At 34.3% G+C, this 24,010-nt stretch overlaps 1 protein-coding gene across 4 annotated transcripts in view; it reads left to right on the forward strand.

Annotated features, from left to right (window-relative positions):
* LOC140436466 (breast cancer anti-estrogen resistance protein 3 homolog) overlaps positions 1 to 24,010 on the forward strand; it is a 293,734-nt gene that overhangs the window by 83,510 nt on the left and 186,214 nt on the right. The window contains exon 2 of one of the 4 annotated variants that reach the window (XM_072525306.1): positions 12,371 to 12,487. The exons of 2 other annotated variants lie outside the window; for them this stretch is intronic. In XM_072525306.1, coding sequence (XP_072381407.1) covers positions 12,442 to 12,487 — 46 coding nt within the window. In that variant the 5' untranslated portion in view covers positions 12,371 to 12,441. Of the gene's footprint in view, positions 1 to 12,370; positions 12,488 to 21,234; positions 21,490 to 24,010 lie in introns of those variants that run through there. One more of the 4 variants, XM_072525307.1, reaches the window with a different exon arrangement.

Raw genomic sequence — 24,010 nt, forward strand, 5'->3', positions numbered from 1 at the left:
AAGAAACGCTAAAGATAATAAGAATTACTACAACAACATAAATAACGAAATAAAAAGGGCTATTAAAATAGCAAAAGAAAATTGGTTTATCTCGAAGTGTACAGAGATAGAGTCATTACAACAAAAACATGATTCATTTAACCTCCATAAAAAGATTAAAGAAGCGACAGGCTTATATAAACACAAGAACACTGGATTCCTGACAGATAATCAGGAAACATAGTACTGCAAATAGAGCATAAAAGAGATATTTCGATTAAATACGTAGAAAAAACTTTTGAAGATATACGAAGTAACACTGGGATTACAACAAACACCAATTGCGAATCTGGACCACCATTTACAGTCGAAGAAGTAAAATATGCCATCAAAAGCACCAAAGATGGTAAAGCAGTAGGCCCTGATAATTTTCTCTCAGAATTCTTAAAACTTATGGACTATGATGGCATAAAATGGTTGACAAATATATTTAACAGTATATATGATACGGGCGTGGTGCCCCAAGTGTGGTTAGTGTCAACTTTTATAAATCTTCCAAAAAAACCCAATGCGAGAAAGTGCGAAGACTATAGAATTATAAGCCTTATGAGCCATTTACTTAAAACATTTCTAAAGGTCATTCACAAAAGAATATATACAAAATGTGAGGAACAACTAACAAGAACACAATTCGGATTTCGTGATGCTCTGGGAACACGGGAGGCCCTTTTTGCTGTACAGGTGCTATTTCAGAGATGCAGGGATGTGAATTGTGACATATACGTATGCTTTATAGATTACCAGAAGGTATTTGACAGAGTAAAACATGACAAATTAATGACTCTAATGCAAGAAATTGGAATTGACAACAAAGATCTTAGAATTATCAGAAACATTTACTACAATCAAACGGCCAAAATCAAAATAGAAGACCAGTTAACTGATAAAATTGCAATAGAACGTGGAGTACGACTGGGCTGTATTTTATCTCCATTGTTGTTCAACATTTATTCTGAATGGGTATTTAAGGAAGCTTTAGACGGTTGTGCGAAAGGAATACTAATAAACGGTGAATGGTTGAATAATATTAGATATGCAGATGACACTATAGTTTTTGCCGATAATCTGAATGACTTACAGATATTAACAAATCGCATAACAGAAGTCAACAACAGATACGGACTAGCTCTTAACATAAAGAAAACCAAATTTATGACAATTAGTAAAAAACCAATACTAAACGCTCAACTTACAATCAACCAACAGAATATCGAAAGAGTCGAGCAATATACATATCTAGGCACCAATTTAAATAGCCAATGGGACCACTCAACAGAAATTAAACAGCGAATAATAAAAGCAAAAGCAGCATTCGTCAGAATGAGAACCATTTTCTACAGTCGAGACATATCATTAAAAACAAAATGCCGTCTATTGAACTGCTACATATTCACAGTTCTGCTCTACGGAATGGAAGCATGGACACTGACTATTGCATCTATGAATCGGCTCGAAGCTTTCGAAATGTGGTGTTATAGGCGCATCTTACGTATATCCTGGGTTGACAGAGTTACTAATGTGGAGGTCCTGCGTAGAATGGGGAAAGAATGTGAAATTCTCATGACCGTCAAAACTAAAAAGTTGGAATATCTAGGACATGTAATGAGAAATCAAGAACGTTACGGCCTTCTCCAGCTGATTCTCCAAGGGAAAGTAAATGGTAAGAGAGGACCGGGAAGAAGACGCATTTCCTGGCTTCAAAATTTACGAAAGTGGTATAACACGACTACCACTGAACTGTTCCGCGCTGCAATAAATAAAGTAAAGATAGTCGTGATGATCCCCAACATCCGGAACGGATAGGCACTTTAAGAAGAAGAAGATATGCAAATATATGATAATATGACAATATAGAGTTTGTCCACTTAAAGCAACTGGGCCTACGCTATTCGTTGCGGTTGTCCACGAGTGTTTTCGAGCTACGAACTGTCTTCTTAGTGTGCTGTTATGTTATTTTTGTATGTTTTCTCTCTGGTGTTTTGTTTTCTCTCTAGTATATTCTGTCTATTCAAAACAGCTGAATAGTTTATATACACGAACATCTGTTTTAGAGTTCTACCGAAGGTACGAATGCCAAATCAGCACTTTTACACGAGTTTTTAGAAAAATACAGATAAAGAGTTCGAGAACTTTGCTGATAAAGTTGTTAATTCGACTGGGCCGCAATTAAAGCATTGTCACTCATAACATCGCCCCCTTCTTTTAGGTTGTTCGCCCCGAACAGTACTTAAGTGGACCAGATCGGTGGATTCTGCCCTTCATAAGAACACAGTCTCTAGGTGAACGACCTTCTGCTTGATTCGTGCAAGATTGTTTATCTTCTTAGTAACAATGTACGGTCCCGCCCAGGGCCGCTGCAACTTGGGACTTAGAACTTTCCTTCTGGTTGGTTGGTAGAGCCAAACTGCATAACCTTCTTTGAAACTAACAGAAGTGGATTTCTGATCGAACCTAACCTTCATCCAATCACTGGTGAGTTGTAGCCTATTCCTGGCGAAATCGTGGACCTTAATCAGTTGATCGTCTAGGCCGCTCACATACTCGGGGATTATCTCTTGGTTTGTCTCTCCGTCTGGTAGATTGCAATGTAGGAGATTGATGGGAAGCTTCATCTCGCGACCAGTCAATAACATTGCTGAAGTGTAACCTGTTGCTTAGTATAGTAAACACAATATTTAAACATCCTCCGAGGAGTTTATCAACATGGTCTTCGCCTGGAGGACGATACAAGAACCAAATAGATTATATAAAGACAAAATAACTAGAAAAAAAAACATTGGATGAATGAAGAAACTATCAATTTTGTAGAAGAAAGACGAAAACTTAGAAACGGTACATCAAATTCAAAAAATTCAAAACAAAAAGAAATAGAGATATGCACCATAAATATTTATACTAATAATACATACTGTATGTTCTCTTAAAGTAATATCCTATAACATCGACCTCGTGTCAACAATTTTACAATATAATATGATTTTCATATAATTTAAAGGCTTTTACACAGAATACATCAGAAATCTTTACTTCTTTGCAAGCTTTTCAAAATATGGTATACCGCCAACCACTAGGATTGTCCCTTTTACTTTGTATTTAAAAAACAGTCCAGTTTCATCAGCATTGAAGATATTGATAAATTTCGAGAACCATTTCCGAAGTTGAAATCAAAATGTCAAAATAAACTTATTTTAAAGTAAAATTTTAACGTTTTCCAAGTAAAAATGGTAAATTGTATTAAGATGCCACAAGAAAATAGCTCAGAATAGTACATCTGTTATGGCTTTTATATACTTTTGCAATTAACAACATCTAAACGAAACAATCATGGAAAAGCCGAACTGATTATTTCGTTATGTAAGCTATCAAATTTAAAAAGAATTTTTATTAAATCTAACATGTTCTTGTACTAAGAATTGCGAATCTGGGCTTCGAATAACGTTCCAAAAATTGAATAAAATCGTGCACTGAGTAATAAGGAAATTAAAGGGAGATAGGAGCGAAAATCCCGTCGGAAATATTTCCACATTTTCGGAAAAATTTCACGAAAATGCTAAGGAATTCTTTTAATACTTCTATAAAACAACACAAATTGTGAAAATATTAAATTACTATGTAAGTACTTTGCAAGAATAACTTTTCTCTTATCGGAGAAATATTTAAAATTAGGTAAGCTTCAAAACATTGAAGATATTATTAAACAGCTCATTTTTTGTAAGAAATTAAAAAATTCTTCTGCATATAAATAAATTTTTATATATATAAAAATCTCGTTTCACGATATTTGTCCAAGCTAATATTCAAAAACCACTGAACCAATTGCAATAAAATTTTGTGAAAATGTGTTTGTTGGTCCAACTTATGAAATATGATATTTTTTGTCTCAATGAATGACCCTTTTTTTTTATTTATTTACGCTGTAACCACCAGGGTTATTAGCGACCTAAATATATAATACAGGTAAAGTTAGAAAAAGTTACAATAATTGATACAGTCCTGAGTCTTTAAGATAACTTATTGTGTTTTTAATGTTCATGTTTTTTCCTAGGGCTTCCTTTATATTATTTGGTATAGTGTGCTTCTTTCTTTCTGCTTCATATGTTTTGCACTGAGTTAGTATATGCTTCACGCAGAGTGTTACTTGACAATTTTCACACATTGGCGGCACAGTTCGCGTAAAGAGGTGTTTATGTGTAAAGTTACTGTGTCCTAGTCGCAAACGTGTTATTCTCACTTGGTCCTGTCTATTCGCTATTGGTTGGAGCCACGGTTTTAAGATGAATGACCCTTATTTTTTGTGATAGTTCATTTAAACATAAAGTGACGTTTAATAAACGTCATTCTATGACTTCGGATTCGACCTTTACTTGATGGAAATTCATTTTATGTAACAATAAAACTTTGTTTTCAAAAACCCATTACTAGCCCTCTAAGCTCATTACTCTACGTCCTCTAAGCCCATTACTATCAGATATTTTTATGGATCATCTAGACACATCTAAAACATCCCATATTCAAACAGTTTTTATATTGGTGGAGATACGTAGACGACGTACTGGTATGTTTCACAGAAACTAACAGGCAAGTCTACCAATTTTTATCGTATATTAATTCACTTCATAGTCATATTGAATTTACAATAGAAACAGAACAAAATCAATCCATAAATGTTTTGGATTTAAAAATTATCAGACTTAAAAACAAACATAACTTCTCCACATTCATACACTATACACAACGACTATACACAATTCATCATCCCATCCCATACAACATAAACTGGCAGCCTATCACAGTATGTTACATATATTAACAGAAATTCCGATGTCAAAATACAACTTTGAGACAGAATTAAATATCATTAAGCAAATAGCAGTAAACAATGGATACAACGAACAAACAATTAATAAAATTTTAAATCAAAAACAACACAAGAAAGCCCTGAAATTAGTATTTCCACCACCAGAGAAAAAAACCCAGTACCTTCTGCTCGATTACATATACAGGAATAGGAATAACACTAGCTTTCAGAACAAACAAACAACAACATATATTAAAAACAAGAGCCAAAATAAAAAGCACTTACACAGTGGTGTATACAAACTTAAATGTGGCGACTGACCAAATACTTACATTGGTCAAACTGGTAGAAATTTTAATTACCGAATAGCAGAACATAAAAGGGCTTTCAATAGTAGAAAAACAGATTCTCCATACGCACTTCACCTTTTAGATCATAATCATTCTTTTAATGACGAATTTCAAATTCTTCACATTCAAAATAAAGGCCTTAAGCTATCTTTGTTAGAATCTACGGAAATTAACAAATTAAAAAACACAGATATAATTCTGAATGACCAACTTGAGACAAACAGTTGTCCCCTCCTCAACCTATTTCATTAAAGACTATAAAGTATAAACGCATGCCAAAAATAGATTACTTGAGAAACGCAATCAGCCGAAATAGCTGTAGTGTTAAGATTTTATAATAAATTTTGTTGAAATTTTTGAAAACAAAGTTTTCAGTGTCATTCTATTTACTTTTTTCGTTTTATAGAAAAGATTTTTAACTTTCATAGCAGAATGAAAAAGGTATCATAATAATTATCATTATAAATTTAATTCCCATAAATAAAGAATAATGAACCATTTTATTTTTTATATTATTGTCAGTTTTTTGTCCAAAAAATTATTTTGAACATGGACCTGCATTTTGCTTATTTAGTGTTTATTAGGAAAATTCTATTTATTTAAGAATACTGCATAATATAATCTCCATAGTAAATTTCATGAAATCATTTATTTACGACGACAAATCTCCGGGAAGATATATTTAAGTTCCTGAGGCAGAAAAAGCTCATGCTTTCACAGATATTGTTTGCGGTTTTTTGGGATTTGTAATAAGCTCAAGTTAATCCTTGATTTATTATCTCTCTGACGTTCTTTGTTGACAAAGGATACGGAGAGCTTAAATTGGATATTTAAAAATGAATATTTCGTTAAGGGTTGTTTAATAGCTCAGTTGCGGAATAATATAAAGAATTATAAAATTCCCGTAACGTTTCATTAAAGAAAGTAGTCAGCGTACTTATTACTTATATAAGATTTTAAAATATGGAGAAAATACTAAAAATACTTGAGAATTATTACATTTTTGGTCAAGCAAAGAAAAATTAGTTAAGTAATAAAATATTTGTTTAAAATGATTTATTATAATATCTACTTCACTGGGTCATTAGTGTGGATTATTAGTAGATTACTAGTGGTTTAAAATCATAAATTACTCCCAGCTCCATTTAGACTTGTGGGAGATTTTAACGCTCATAGTACTATATGGGGATCTAAAAATACGTTTGGAAGGGGTAAAATTATTGAGGATATTATCATTAATCATGACGTTAACCTTTTAAATACAGGAAGTAGCACGTATTTTCATACCCGGTCTGGTTCCTTCTCTTCAATTGACCGGAGCATTAGTGATCCTAAAACAGCTCCTCTTCTTACCTGGTACACGCTCGATAGTCTCTACGACAGTAATCACTTCCCTATCTTTATCACCAGTAATTAGTGCAAGTGCAATTGGAGTATCTCAAAATCGGAACTATTCAGCGCAGCTGTTAAGGATCGAGTTAACGAAATTGTTTTGCAAAACAATGCTGATACGGATCTCAAACAATTTAGTACATGTATACTACAAGCAGCAAAACATTGGAAAGTATACCATCAATCTTTCCAAAAAATCCTTACCATGGTGGATGTTCAATTTTTCACATGCGGAAAACCATGTCATATTTTTCGCTGTGTTAATTTCTATCATTCTCTACCTCAATTTTAAAATCATTACCGTACTCCAACACTTCCTACTTTCACTTCAGCCCTACTCCTTTAGAAATACAGTTTTAAAATAGCAAACGAAAACGACTCTCTCTCGACTGTTGACTGTCACTAGCAACAGACGTACTCTTTCGACTGTTGACTGCCACTAGCAACAGACGTACTCTCTTGACTGTTGACTTTCACTAGCAACAGACTTACTCTCTTGACTGTTGACTTTCTCTAGCAACAGACGTCCTCTGTCTCGACTGTTGACTGCCGCTAGTAACAGACATTCTTTCTCTCTCTATCTCTCTCTCTGATAATTACGCGAAAAATACCGCGAATCCTCTTTTTAGAAACCTCCTCTTAGAAACTAAAGCTAATTGTTAAAAAATAATTAATGTAGGTAAATTCCTTGCTCACTATCACTGGGACACTGAAGAGGACGTACCTATTACTTAGAATTTACCGAGCTTTAATCAGGTCCAAACTCGATTATGGAAGCATACTCTATATGTCCGCCTGCAACTCTAAATACTCTTAACGTCATTCAAAACACATATCTTCGAATTTGTATTGGTGCCTTTAGATCCGCCCATCTGAAAGTCTCGATATCGAAGCCTGTAAACCCCCCCTGAACATTAGGAGACAAAAACTCCTTTTGAATTACTTTGCAAAGGTCTCTGCTAACCCCTCAAATCCAGCTGCTAATCTTGTGGCCAAACACATACAATTAGTGCCCATAGAAAAACCTAGATCGGTATGCCCAATTGACCGTAAATTACACCAGTTAATTGACAAGATAGATTTCTCAAACATGACTCTTAACGTCATTCAAAACACATATCTTCGAATTTGTATTGGTGCCTTTAGATCCGCCCATCTGAAAGTCTTGATATCGAAGCCTGTAAACCCCCCCTGAACATTAGGAGACAAAAACTCCTTTTGAATTACTTTGCAAAGGTCTCTGCTAACCCCTCAAATCCAGCTGCTAATCTTGTGGCAGACACATACAATTAGTGCCCATAGAAAAACCTAGATCGGTATGCTAAATTGACCATAAATTACACCAGTTAATTGACAATATAGATTTCTCAAACATGATTCTTTATCTCTTATTCCTCACCTTGGACCAGAAAGCTGCCTACTTTTAATACTAGTCTATGTAACTACTTAGTACTTCTACTTGGACAAGAATTCAATAAAATGATAGATATGGAAAAGTTTGACACAATATTCTACACTGATGTCAGTAAAGATGAATATGGTACAAGCTGCGCAGTTATTACAACGGACCAAACAATAGCATCATTTCGTCTTTCTACAATCTGTAGTAAACATACTTCTTCTTCTCATTGCGCCGTCTCCTTTCGAAGGTTGGCGATCCAAATGGCAATTGTAGTTTTGGAAACTGCTGCGCGAAAGATCTCTGCGGATGAGCGGTCGAACCATCTCCTCAGGTCTTTCAGCCACTTCTGGCGTCTTCCTACTGATCTTTTGCCCTGTACTTTTCCTTCCAGTATAACTTGAAGTAATTCATATCTTTCGCCTCTCAGCACATGACCCAAGTATTGCATTTTCCTCTCTTTGATTATTCTTAGTAATTCTTTTTGTTTACACATGCGACGAAGTACCTCAACATTAGTAACTCTTTGTACCCATGGAATCCTCAACATTCGTCTGTATATATACATCTCAAAGGCATCTATTCTTTTTTCTATTTCAGAGTCCATTGTCCAACTTTCACAGCCATACAGTAAGATAGAAAAAACGTAACATCTGATCATTCGGATTCTAAGCTGTAGACTAAGGTCTGATCTTGTAAAAAATGTTTTAATGCTCATGAATGTTTTCCTTGCTTGTTCGATTCTTGATAGGATTTCTTTTTTTTGATTACACTGACTATTGATATTTGTTCCCAAATATTTTATGGAATTTACCTGTTCTATTATTTGACCCTTGGCATACACCTGTACGTTTATTGGTGTCTTTGAAAATACTAAAGTTTTAGTTTTGGAAACGTTTAGATGTAAACCGAACATTTCGCTGTGGTGAACTACCGCATTTATTATATTTTGTAGTTCTTGTGCGTTGCTTGCTATTAAGACGGTATCATCAGCATATCTGATGTTGTCTATGCTGATTCCGTTAATCTTAATTCCGCCTTGGACCTCGTCTAATGCTTCTCTGAATATAGACTCCGAATACAAATTAAAGAGTAGCGGTGATAAGACGCAACCCTGTCTCACTCCTCGTCGGATTTGTATGTCTTCGGATGTTGTGTGCTCTATTTCAATTGTTGCCGTTTGGTGCCAGTATAGTTCTGAGATAATTCGCAAGTCTTGTTCGTCAACTCGAAATTCTCAGAATTTCGATCATCTTTTGATGGTTAACGCAGTCAAATGCTTTTCGATAGTCAATAAAACATGCATATACATCTACATTCATGTCTCTGCATCGTTGCGTTAACACATTTAAAGCAAAAAGAGCCTCTCGTGTTCCCAATCCGTTTCGAAATCCGAATTGAGTGTCACACATCTGGAACTCGCACTTCTTGTAAATTCGTGTATGGATAATTCTGAGTAAACATACAGCGGAATTATATGGAATACATAAAGCTCTGGAAGTCACACCAAAAAGCAGCAAACTCATATGCACAGACTCATTGTCATCGATTCACTCACGAAGAACCTTAAGCTCACAGCACCCAATAGTCAATGAGGTACACAATCACTGTCATCAGCTACTAACTTCGGGCACCTCAGTCTTCATAATTTGGGTCCTTTCACATGCAGGTGTTATTGGTAATGAAAAAGCGGACCAAGCAGCGAAAAGAGCTAACTGTCCTAATTTTCCAGCCGAAATACAGCTTCATCAAGTCCTAAAATATCTCTTTAATCAATCGGTATTGGAAAATTGGCAAGATTAATGGAGTAAAATCACATCCAAATTACACCAAATACAACCAAAAATACGATTATCATATACCCCTATACAAAAAAGAGGAGACAAAGCAATAATTAGAATCAGAATTCTGGAAATCCACCAGTTTGTGAACACTATAACACCACACGCCTTTCCATCCAGCATGTCCTTCTCAAATGCAATACTTTCAGTTCCACCCGACGACAGCATAATATTAGTGGTACCCTTAGTGATCTAGTTAATTCACCTGGTTTAATAAACTCTTTAATTAGATTTTTGAGAGACTGTAAATAATTTGATATAAGATATTTAAAAATTTTGTATATTAAAACTTTAACAAATTTTAACTAATATTGTAAACATTGTTTTTAGTTCACGTGTCAATGACCATTAGTAGTCGAGACACGTAAATTTAAATAAAAAAAAATCATAAATTCATATCGGTTCTATATTGCTAAACTGGTGGTAATAGATGAATCAATAATAAAGGCGGTTACTAATAGTATCATCCCGCCAGGAGTACTGTACTATTACTTTAATTGGTTTCTGTAAAGAAGGCGGAACTGGTTTGTTACTAATTGATAGCAAGGTACTTCCTTTTTATTTTTATGTTTTGATTCGACACAATTTGTAAAAAAGTTACAACCGTATGATTCACTAAGAATTTATTGGACGTGAGCATTTTAAAGGTTTGGTCTGAATATTTTTTGTTTTGTGTAGTAGTTTAGCAGCAGTTACTATAGAAAAGAAGTAAATACAAGTAATACAACGCCAGTATAGAACCTTCTCTTCAAAAAATATTATTCGACATATTCATTGTAATTTATTCGGATGGAGCCTTGAATTTTCGTAAACTGCAACAGGTTTTAAATACAGGTTAATATGCAGGCGATGAATCCGAATGCAATTTAGCGAAGTTTATTTTACGTGTTCCTGAAACTAAAAAATTAAATAGAAAGATTTTAAAAACAGTCATCTCATAGCGAACAGATGTCAAGTTTCAAGCAGTTTTTTTTTAAATAAATCTGGTGCAAACGACGCCTTATCAAAGATTTCTTAATTTTTGTTGACACATTCTCTCATACCGTTTAATGAAACAAAGCCCGACATGTTTTTTGCTTAGCTAATGTGTTCACGTTCTGCATTCTTAGCAGATGGCCGTTTATAATAATAAAACAATGTGCTTACGGTGGGTGGTCATTGTATCGTCTACTGTGACGTCATATTATGTACTGATAAGGTTAGTGTTTAGATAACAAACGTGAGATCGAGTCCTTATAAAATTGTTTACAGGGCGAGCACTAACGGTGCCAATTTAAGTACAGCTGCTACCCTCTAAAACAAAGTTAAAATAATATCAATATTTTTAATCGATATTAGGTTGAGTTTACCCAAAGTACAAGCTGATTATAGCCGCAAATGTCAAACGTGGAACAAACAATTTCGGTTTAGCAGTGTTGACATGTTTTTATAATGTATATGCCGTATGCTTCAAATATAAACAGATAACGCTTTAGAAAAGTACATTTTGATTATATTATGTTATGAATTCTGCAATTTTTGATTTATATAAAACAAGAATGAGTAAATGCTAAAGATTCTGAGTACGTTTCCTCCTGGGTTTCAGTTTATCTGGATAGATATTTTAATTCTGAACATCTTTTATATTTATTACATTCATAAAGAGAAGCTACAGGTACTGGCACTCTTAAACCAGTAAGAAGGCCCAAACACTGCAAGCTAAGAAGTGATGCTGATTTGAAAAAGAAGGTAGAGGGGTAATTTTAGTAACAAAGTGTGATTTAGTAACAAAGCCGTGGTTTTAATGTCAAACAGAGAGGTCTCACAATTTGTTGATAAGTGTACAATATGGTACAAATGGTTACTTGCCGTCTCCTCGGAAGCAAACAATATCTAGCAATGAAGTTTGGCCAATGAAACAAAGAACAGAGAAACTGTTACTAGCAACAGAAATGGACTTCTGGAGAAGAGCAGCAGGCAAATCAAGAAGAGATCGGATACCAAATGGGAGAATACGAGTAATGATGGGAGTCAAGCATACAATAGTTGATGACATAAAAACAAAACAGTTAATATAGTACGGCCATGTACAGAGAATGCCAGATGGCAGGATTCCGAAACAGATTTTGACGTGGACACCACAAGGGAGAAGAAAAAAAGGAAGGCCGAGAAGAAGCTGGAGAGAGGGAATTGAAAAAGAACTAGAGGAAACAGATGATGCAGTGGCAAGTTTAGCGCAGTGATCTGCAATTTCATTCCCTACTACATATACCAACATGGAATGGTAGCCAAATTATGATAACTATTATGTTTTAGAAAGTAATAAGTTGGTAAGAGTGTAGGATCTTTTGCACAATTGAATGATCGGTGAATATATTTTTAATATGTAGATAGTATTGATGAACTATTTACTTATCTTGTTATTGATATTTAATACTATTATTGATATAATGATTTAAAGTAAAAAACAAGAGAAATAATAAGATAAAAAATCAAAATAAACTGGTGAACGCAGTGTTTTATGTTTCTATGATTATTTTGTTTACAATAACTTGTTTATATTTTTTTCCAGCAAATACTTAATACATAAGCTAACACCAGTTTTTACACTAGAAGGAGAAGTAACTGTGATAGTAATGGGAAATGGGAAAAGGACCTAGCAAGTTAAAGAAAAAATCCAGTATTCAGAGTAGGTACTTTTTAAATTAGAGAAAAAAAGTAACAATTAAGGAATTTTCCGTTTTGGTATTAAAACAATTGCATATAATAATTTCTTCAGATGCGTTATTTTTTAAGGACTTTTCTGTTGATAATTACACATTTTACAGTCGCATAACACCTATCTATTCTACTGCTGAGCTCCACTTCGTTATTTCATGGTCATCGAGGTTTTTCCATTCCCTTATTATCTTTAGCCACGAATATTTACTTCTTCTGATACTCCTTTTTCCTTCAATCTTTCATTCTCCACTTTTGTAGATTCATCCAAGTCAGATTGGCATATCATTCTACGTTGTGGCAGTTTTATTAGCTCTGTATGTTTGACACAGTCAAACGCTTTTTAGTATTCAAGGAAGCATAGAAAACTTTCTTGCGCTGTTTTTTGAATTTTTTGAAGAGTACTTCATGTATGCCGAAGAATTATCTGAATCCAAGTTAAGTAGGACCAATTCTCTATTTCACATTTGTCATAAATTCTTGTATGTACTATCTTCAAGAACAGTTTTAGCATCTGACTTGTAGACTGATCATTTAAAATTGGCCACAACTGTAGTTAGCCTCATAGATGTTGTTGAATATTTCTACTAGTCCATCCATATTCTCGTCATGTAGCAGTTTTATTACTATTTCATCTTTCGCTGCCGCTTCAATGTCTTCCTTTATTCTGGTTCAGTAGGAGTCTATATCTGTCTGGCCTTCTTCATTTACATTTTGATTCCTTAGCCTGTTGGTGATAATTTCCGAGTACTGTTCTGCAATTGTTGCATCTCTGAGCTTTTGCACATTCCGTTTTTTTTATCCATTTTATTTTCTTTACTGTTGTTTGAAATTCTAGCCCTCAATGTTGAGATCACTAGGCAATGATCTGAGTCTATGTTTCTTCTTCTTCTTCTCGTAGCACTACAATCCGGGTGGGTTTTGGCTGACTGCACAACTTGCTTCCATCTTGAACGGTCGTCTATAATAGTTGGGTCAGTGGGTAGCCCCATAGTTCTTAGATCTGACCATATATTGTCTCTCCATCGCATTAGTGGACATCCTAAGGGCCTTCTTCCTGTGGGGGCTTCCTCCCATATTAGCTTGGCAGAGTCAATGTTTGCGCCTCTATAACTTCTGCAGTTTATTACGTCTGTTCCATGCCTTGAATCTATTAAGATGTGATCAATCTGACTCGTTGTTCTTCCATCAGGAGAGGTCCAGGTTACCTTGTGTATGTTGTTGTGTTCAAAATAGGTGCAATCGACTGTCATATTTAGTGCTGCTGCTAAGTTTACCAATCATAGTCCATTATCGTTACTGATGTTGTGTAGGCTATGCTTTCCTATCGTTGGCATGAAATCACGCTCTCGTCCTATTCTTGCATTCATTTCATCTAATACAATCTTAATTTCATTTTTGGGACATCTTCTGTAGGCTTGCTCTAGGTCTTCGAAGAACTGTTCTTTTATTTCCTCTGGTTTGTCATCAGTTGGGGAATGTGCATTGATAAAACTGTAATTAAAAAATTTCCCTTTTAAGCGCAAATAGCACATTCTTTGACTGTAGGCTTTAAAGTCAATAATAAGGCCTTTTGTTCTTTGGTTTACAATAAATCCCACCCCATCTTTGTGTTGGCTTTCATTGCAGCTATAATATATTTTCTGCAGTGCTAAAACATCTACTTTGTACGTGTTCATTACGTCTAGTAAAGATGTGAGTGCTCTAGTTCGGTACATGGGGTATTCCATGTTCCTAATCTCAATTCCATTGTTCGTTTGCAGAGTCGTCGTCGTGCGTTTCGTCCAGCTAATAGTTCTAGAGGTTCTGTAACATATTCTTTTTTACAGGAATAGGTTTTACGGCCTCTAGACCAACCACCAACCTGGAGGGCTAGGAACTCTTCTATTAGGGTTGCCATACCTTAGTATTTTTATTTCCCACCTACTCACTGGTCCTAGGACCAGTTAGGGCGTTCCCCTATCCACCACTTGGGGACGCGTCCAATAAGAGACAGACAGCTCTACACGGACCAATATATTTTTAGTACCATTTAAAATGATTTTTTTGGTTGTTGGTTTACTATTTCAGCCTTTAGTTTCTAGAGAGCCTTTCTTCTGTATAACTTAAACAGCAAAACCGGTCGCCCAATCTTTGTCTTAATAAATATCTACAACTTAACACCGATTGTGAGAATAAGACCCTTCTCCTTAACGTTCATGAATATTATTTTTCTTTACTATTTTGTTCAGACTACTGTTTTATTCGGCCTGATACTTCTTGTACTAACTTGTGTATGTTTAGGTGGCCATGTTTTGCCTCAAGCTCAAGAAACATCTCCGTGCATAACATAACATAACATAAATTTGAATTTTTAACCTATTTCAATTTTATAAAATTTGTATAATATATGTTTATTTACAATTTCTAAAATATAAGTTTATTTGATAAAATTTAAGTATATGCCTAAAAATTGTATATTTATTAAGTCTACTTAATAAATATATTATTGTCATTCTAGATTTTTAAAAACAAAAATCTGACTCTGACTTTATTACTTGTTGTGGTAAATGATTGAGCGTTTAATAATGACTTATATTTTCTGTATGATCACCAATAAGTCACAAAATATCTTAAAAAAACTTAAAAATAGACAATCTTTAAAATTTAAATTCTTTAACATACATAATATTAAACCGTCTAATGCACCGATAGATTTTATTTTCGTTCAAACTGTACTCACATGCTGGTTATCTTATCTTGCTTTATAATATTGATCTTACGAATACATATTTTAACTTTTTTATCATCCAATACTGACTGGTAGGTAAATATATGCATAAGAAGAAGAGTATGTTAAGATCTCACGTGAAAAAGTAATATTTGTTCTTTACATTGGACAAAAACAGTGGTATTACCGTTACGATGGTAGTCAACATTCGAGTGAAAAATATGTAACATATAATTTTGTAATCTTTTTATAATGTACATAAAAGAAAAAAATATGACATAGAAATTGTCACAGAAAGAACTACAAGAATGCAATATAAAAAACTAGAACAAAGAAAAAAATACTAAGGTACATGATTAGGGAATGGTGGAAGGATCTTTTAAAGAAAGACAAGGCATGTCAAAAGCTGTAGAGCTGCAAAAAAGGTGCAACAAAAATATTAATTAAATTAAGGAAATACAGTACCTGGCCAAATTATTAGGCCAAGCAAGGAAAAATTTACTATATGAAGTTATTTCTCTCATGATTATACACAAATATATTTGAGGAAAATTACTGTTTTGTTCTTTTTTTTTTTTAAAGTTAACAAAAAACTTTTATTTATTAAAAAAGTATAATTTTTACAAAGTAGTATGTCCGCCTTTGGCTGCTAAAAGAGCTTGAACACGTCGTGTCATGCCCTCGATACAGGCTTGAATAGTTTCCTGGAGGTGAGGATTATGATTCCACTCATATATGAGCGTTTCAAGTAACTCCCTTTTATTAGTAATTTTTTTTTTCACAATCTCCCTTTTCAGTAGTTCCCACCCATTCTCAATAGGGTTCATATCAGGCAAGTTGCTTAGCCAGTCAAGAACTTTAATTGTTTTTGTTTTAAATAAGTTGAAATACTCTATGCCTTGTGGCAAGGAGCACCATCGTGCATAAATATGGGTTCCTCTTCTTCAGGAAACCATTTCTGCAGCTGTAGCAAAAGTCTCATCTCGAGTAGGTACTTTCTGGTACTGGTCTTGTCTTATCGTGTTTTCATAAATACAAGCCTGTTACCACAGGCTTGTTACCACAGGCTTGTATTTATCGTTAGGACGTCTACGAACAACCTTCGTTTTTTCTGTCAAAACTTGAAAAACGGATTCGTCCGATAAGCAGACCTGAAATCAACAAATTTTTTAGAAATGTTTTTTTTTTAGCTTTTAATATTGATATTCAAGCAAAGAACACAAATATACCTCTTTCCAGTCTTCCCCATTCCAGTTTTTGTATTTTTGTGCCAATTCGAAACGTTTATTTATCACAGCCGGAGTAAGTCTTGGCTTTCGAGCTGGTCTCCTAGCTACCAGTTTGTTTTCGACAAGTCTCCGACGAACTGTTCTTTCTGAAACAAAAATTCCTTCATCTCTTATCTCCTGGGTAAGCATTCGCAGTGGTTTCTTTCTGTTTACAAGGAAAATATCTCTTATTTTGCGATCAGTCCTAGGAGTAGCCACACGATGTCTTCCTCTGTGACCCTTACGCTTTAATCCAAACTGACTCCAGACGCATTTTCTGTTTTATATTCCTTACAGAACTTCTTGATACAGAATAATAAACAATCAGAATGCTCACTCTGCTTGAAAAAATAAGTACGTGCATCTCGTTCACGCAGACGGAATCAGCCATGTTTTAGTCGGAACCAGTGCTGTTGAGTGACATTTTATCTGTTGTGCATAGAAAAATTAACCAGGTTTAATTTATGCACGGCCACTATAGACATAATATGCACTATTTTATTCGTACTTTTAGTTGAAGACTAGATTAAATTATTTCAAATGTACTAAATTATTAATCTCTAAAAATTTCAATTACCGTTCTGTCGTAGCTTCTCACAAATTTCTCAATTCGAGTCTATATTTCCGTTTAAAATATGGCGATCGCGTACTGACAAACTTCAAAAGCGGCATCTGAGAGTGAGCATTCTGATTGTTATTTATTCTGTGCTTCTACCATTACTACTATTTCATTTTGAGACATTTGTCCAGCTTTCAGGCGTCCAAATACCTGGCTTACTCGTTTTGGTGACAGATCAGCGTTTTTCCCCATCTAAAAATGTATAATACCTCAATTATACCAATAACTTCACTGCATATGTTTATAATAATCTAAAAAATAATAATAAAAATTATAAATCACTCACCTCTGCAATAAAATTTCAGGTCAAAACTGTTTAAAATTCAAATTTTCACAGACAGTATTTGAGGTTATAAAATGCAGACTAGTTGACAGGACGCAATGCTGTCTAGAAATGGCGGATAGGGCGGTGTTGCCAACCTTAAAATAGTACAATAATGTTACCTTACTATATTAAATGTTGCTATGCGAAAAATAATAACATTCCTGTTGATAAAAATTATTAATTTTAAAAATAGAAAATTTTTAATACTTGGCCTAATAATTACGCCAGGTACTGTAGTTAAAATTTTAATGTATACATGCAAAGCACAGTATTTCCTAACTTGTTTAATTAGTTATTATTATTAAATTGTTAATTTGTAATATTTTTGGAATTAATGTGTAATAATGGCCTACACGTGTTTACGACAAGAATGTCAAAACGATGGAATAGCAATAATATATAATAGAATACCGTCAATACTTTACGGAAGCGAAACCTGGCAGTGAAACAAACAAACAGGGAAGAAGCTGCTAGGATTGGAGATATATTTTTGGCGTAGGTCGGTCCATATATCCAGATCGACGCACGTTACGAATGGAAGAGTCGGAAAAATCATGGATAAGAAAAAACGATTATTGAGGAGCTCTACCAATAACAACTCATATGCTAGTATGGCCATCTACAAAGAATGAGAGATAATCGATTATCAAAAAGAATTGTGCAATGGCAACCTCTTGAAAGAATGAAGAGGGATGGACCTAAAGCGACGTGGGCTTCTGGAATCCAAAACCCCACGTCAGAGAGAGATTTACGTCCAGGTTATTGGCACGACAGAATATAATGGAAATTGGGAACTAGAGGGGTCAGTCAATACATTTGATATTCTTTTTTTGTTTTTACTTGTAGACCTCGTCTAATATGATTAAATATAAGTTGGCCCAATGAATCCCCTTGTCTGATTCCAGTTGATAAAATCTATCGACTCTATCTACTTTACTAAAGTCTTCTGTTTGAACTTTTATATTTCTTGCGTGTTTGGTCTTTATTATTTTGATAATATCTAATAGTATTTGTCTGTTGTATAGCAGTCGTGTCGCATCCTATAGTCCTACTCTGTCATAGGCCTTTTCTAAGTCTACAAAACATAAGTAGGCTGGTTTATTGTATTATATAGTATTCTCTACTATTTGCTGACTACGAAGACAAGTCTTGTTTGTCTGATATAATAAGCATTTTCGTTAGCTTATTTGTTATTATTTTCGTTAATAATTTTAGCCTCCTTTGATTTAGTTTTTTCGTCGACTTATCGTACAGCTTTTTTACATTAATTTTAGTTTCGAATTTAGGTATTTTGTTTATATCTTTTCTCGTCATATTAAAGTGAATTTTTATCAAAACTAACATGTAGTTAGTGCCCACTTTAGCTGAGCTTAGGCTTCGCACATCTCATACTTGTTTGTAATATATATTTATGTTGTAAGAAGATGTCTATCATTGTGTTGTCCTCTTGTGTTAGTAAAAGTTGATGGTCCAACTTTTCCTGATCTTTGTGATTGAAATCTTTTTCGTGTGTCTCATCCATTAGCGACATTGGCGATCATCACACCCCAGTTTACTCTGTCTGAGCAATTCTAAAGAGTTATATTATTGTTTTTTCACTCCACTGGTGACTTGAGTAAAAAAAAGAGGCTACTGTTGACAGAACAGATATTGACAATTCCTGTCTTTTGTATTGATATCCGTTATAAAACATTCACAATAAAAAGCGTTGGTGTCATCATCATCATTCTGGCTTTACAACAATGTGTGGGTCCTAGCCTCCTCAAGAATTTCTCACCAGTCGTCGCTATCCATCGCCTTCCTCCACCAAGCACGTCTTACCATATTTCTCATGTCTTCATCGATGTTATCAAGGAACGTTGTTCTGGGTCTTCCTCTTCTTCTCTGACCAATGGGTCTATCAAGGAGCGTTTTTCTAGCTGGGTCATTTTGTTCCATCGGCATTACACGCCCCATCCACCTCAGACGTCCCATCTTAATAGGTTCCTGGTATATTCTGTAAAGTTCGAAGTTGTATCATCTTCTCCACACTCCATTGTCATTCACTGCTCCATAGATTCGCCTTAGTATTTTTTTTGAAACATCCTAACATGTTTTTATTATTTGTTGTTAGAGTCCAGGTCTCTGAACCATATGTTAGGACTGAGCGTATTATCGTTTTGTAGAGTTTTATTTTTTGTATTTCTCGACATAATTGTGGATTTAAGAAGGAGATTGAGCCCAAAATAGCATCTGTTAGCCGTACAAATTCTGCGGTTTATCTCTGCGGTAATATTATTTTCAGTGTTAAGGAACGCTCCCAGGTATACAAATCCGTTCACTGCTTCGATGACGTCATTTTCTATAACAAGTAGTTGTAAGATTTGTGGTTACGTGCTTTTTTCATTTGGATTTTCATATGCTTCGTTTTGTTGGTATTTATTATTAAACCAATTTTTGTAGCTGATTCTTTTAATGCTACATACGTCTCTCTTACAGCGTTTTGCGTTCTCCCAACAATATTGATATCATCAACATAGGCCAGGATTTGCACTGATTTATTATATATTAAACCAGTTATTGTGATTTCTGACATACGTATTATTTTTTTAAAGAACCAAATTGAAAAGTATACAGACTGGGAGAGAGAGGGTCTCCCTGGCACAGCCCGTTATTTGTTTTAAAAGGTTCAAACAGTTCAGACAGAGCTAGGAATACCAAACTGATTTGGTATTCCTAGCTCTTTCATTGCTTTGAACATTTTTCTTCTACTCACAGAGTTGTAGACTGCTTTGTAGTTTATAAATTTGTGATGGGTAACTACGCCATATTCCAGTGTTTTTTCCAAAATTTGTTTCAGGATTGCAATCTGATGAGTTGTCGATTTACCACCTCTGAAACCAGTCTGGTATTTTCCTACTATTAGTTCTGCATATGGTACCATACGGTGACATAGTACCATGGAAAATATTTTTTTTATACGCTGCATTTAGAAGCGTAATTCCTCTGTGGATAGAGCATTCAAAGATATCTCCTTTTTTGTGTATGGTCAAAGTATAAGCGTTGGTGTACTCCCCCGAAATTAGCGGCTGGGTCATACCTAAACCATAAAGATAAAAATAAGATTTCTTCTTAGAGTGCTGCTCTAAACAAATCAATCGATCTGCATTGGTACCAATCACGTAGTTTCTTCAACAATTTATAGATTCACCATAAATAAGATTATGAATAGATAAATATTTTATTGAGTACTAGTAGTAGTAGTATTTAAAATAAATGATTATTATTTGATTTAGGTCATGAAGTTTATAATTTTTTCCCAAACTTTAACTTTTTCAGACACAAGGAGCCAAGTTTTCCAGCAAACAACGGATGTTTGTGCTGATGAGTTGATTGAATTTTTTGTGTATATCAAGTCTAGAACATTTTATTATAAATTTAGAAAGCAGGGGGGTTTCTAATAATATTTACATATTTGCCAACATTCTTATCTATGTGCATATGCTGTTCAATAACGAATTATACATATTATTCACTGTTGCAAGATAGCGATCACGATTTATGAGTTCTGACATTAAAATTTATATGATCGACGTTTAATTATATTAATACAATTTAAATTAATTAACGAAATTGCACAATATTAATATTACATATTTTTAAAATTGTGAGTTGTAGTTGTCGATCTTCCAGATAAGAACGGTTTTAAAGAAAAATCAATACGTTTCAGAGAATCGATTAATAATATAATATAAAGTTATCTTTAGTTTCAAGAGTGACTCAACGTGGATTGTATGAATATAATTTATCTCTATTCGGAGCCATAGCCACCTTGATAGGCTGATCAAACAATTGTCCGGATCATAATTGTGACGTTCGTAACATAACAATTTAACTACAGCTTATGTAGGTGGCTCGTAAAAAAAACAAAAACAGATTAGGTACAAATTAATTAAAAAATTGCAGGTTAAGTGGTCGTGACTAAACAATGCAGTGACAATTGTGATTTTTAAATAGTGAGTGATTGTTATTATGGAAAAGGTTACCGCTTTTAATAGGAGAATTGGTGCTCGTGAGTATTATCTTAATAGATACGCAATAAAGATTAATATTGTATTTACTAGATATATTGCTTATTGTTTTCTTATTATCGTATATATTGCAACCAAACACTTTGCAATATGTTGAGTAAAATATATTGGTAAAGTACAATAAACCTGGATCGGTAAAAAGGAGGTCCAGAAGTTATTCTGCTGGAGATATTCTGCTGTAACAAAACTGAGGAAAGACACAGGCGAAATGTAAGAAATAAAAGTAACAAAAATTGCAAAATGCACGGGTGAAGGAAACAAAGAGGCATAATGCATGAGAGTGATCACTAGAAAACTTAAAGATTGAATCAGCCAATTTGCCAATCAGCCAAACTGAAGTAAAGATTTGGGAACTGTTTTGGAGGACTCTAAACAATAGACTTTAGATACTAAATAAAATAGTGTTATACATGTAACTCTATTTAATACTAAGAACAATAATATTACTCCAATCGTCAGAGACGAAAATGCTACTGCACCTCTAAAAAATATACGAACAAGCTGAAATTTGATGGGAAGGTCAATTTTGAGATTCCAAAAAAGATTTTTTTTTTTTATTAACACCTGTGCGGTGTTTGTATACTGCTATCTGGTCACAAATGACAAATTATCAGTTATTTTCTGACCTAACATAATAACAGCAAATGATTAAATCTAAGGCTTACCCTATGGCTTACCCTTATTTTATCTATTAACTAATGCACTACAACTAACATGCAATAATTTCACAGCACTATACTCTGCTTTTTACACTAAACTGTTACACATTTACACTAGCTCAAATGGTTTTGTCCTTATGAGTCTTCTCTTTAGTTCAGTGTTGTCAAGAAGCTGGATTGCCTCGACATTCACATGACTATGCAGCCTCTGCTCGTGACTTGCTGCTGTTCTCTTGATTATTTCGATCACAGTTTCCATACCCAGGTCCTGGTGGATGTTGCTGTTACGGATATACCAAGGAGCATCAACAATGTTTCTCAGTACTTTGTTTTGAAATCTCTGGATAATATGTATATTACTAGCTTTGGTACAGCCCCAGAGTTGGCACCCATATACCCATACTGGCCTCAGTACTTGCTTGTAGATGGATAATTTATTATGAATTGATAATGTTGAATTTTTTCCAATCAGCCAATACAATTTCTTATATCTAATATCAAGCTCCCCTCTTTTCTTTTTGACATGGACTTTCCAGCGCAGCTTCGCGTCTAGGGTGATGCCCAAGTATTTTGCTGATGTTGCATAAGGAATTCGGGTATCATTTATTCTAACTGGCAAATTTTCTATTTTTTTATTTGTAAAGTTAACGTGTGCAGATTTAGTCTCATTTAATTTTATTCGCCATTTTCTGGTCCAGTTATGTATTTTATTTACTGATAGTTGCAGCTTATCAGTCGCTTCTTCACTAGTGTCTCCTATCGCCAGTATGGCTGTATCATCCGCGAAGGTGGCAATAGTATTTTGTTCTAGCTCTGGAATGTCACACGTATACAATAGGTACAGGACCGGACCTAAGACACTCCCTTGTGGCACGCCAGCTTTGATCTCCCTTAAGTCGGTGTAAACTTCTTCTTTTTTTACTCTGAAATATCTATTCGCAATGTATGATTTCAAGATTTCTGAATACTGTTTAGGCATGAACGTTCTTAGTTTATAGTTTAAACCGTCATGCCAGACTTTATCAAACGCCTGTGCTACATCCAAGAAGATTATAGAGCAGACTTTATTTTCTTCTAATGTTTTTTCTATTATATTCGTTATTCTGTGAACTTGATCTATAGTGGAATGTTGATTTCTGAAACCAAATTGATGATTTGGTATAAGATTTTTTCTTTCTATTATTGGTTTTAATCTTTTCAATAGAAGTTTTTCAAATAGTTTTGACATCACCGGAAGGAGTGATATTGGTCGATAGGATGTCACTTCATTAGGAGATTTACCTGGTTTGGCGATCATAATTACTTCGGCTACTTTCCAGAGTCTGGGAACATATCTCAATCTAAAAGCAGCATTTATTAGGTGTGTCAGCTTAACTATGGCTTTTCTTGGTAAATTTTTTAATAATTCGCCTGTTATGAGATCATATCCTGGAGCTTTCTTAGGATTTATATTCTCTTTTATCTCTGTTGATACTTCTCTAAGTGATGTTAACGTTATTCTTTCTTCAGTTTGGAATGGTTCTTCCCATCTCAGTATTTCGCCATCATTGTGGTTGGGTTTGAACGTACTTTCTAAATGATCTGCAAATCGTTCTGCTTTCTGTTCGTTACTTCTAGCCCAGTTGCCGTTTTCCAACTTGATAGGAGGAGAATGAATAATTGGTCTCTTCATTCTTTTTGTTGCCTTCCATAAAGAATAATCTGTGTTTTGGTCAGCTGTTAAATTACTTAAAAAAGAATTAATTGTTGAATTTTTTATATTATTTATCTCCCTTTTTAGTTTTTGTGTAGCATTATTTAGACTAGTTTTGTCTCGTGGAGCTCTATATTGCTGCCATTTTTT

Source organism: Diabrotica undecimpunctata, chromosome 3, assembly GCF_040954645.1.
Source record: "Diabrotica undecimpunctata isolate CICGRU chromosome 3, icDiaUnde3, whole genome shotgun sequence".
NCBI classification, from domain to species: Eukaryota; Metazoa; Arthropoda; class Insecta; order Coleoptera; family Chrysomelidae; genus Diabrotica; species Diabrotica undecimpunctata.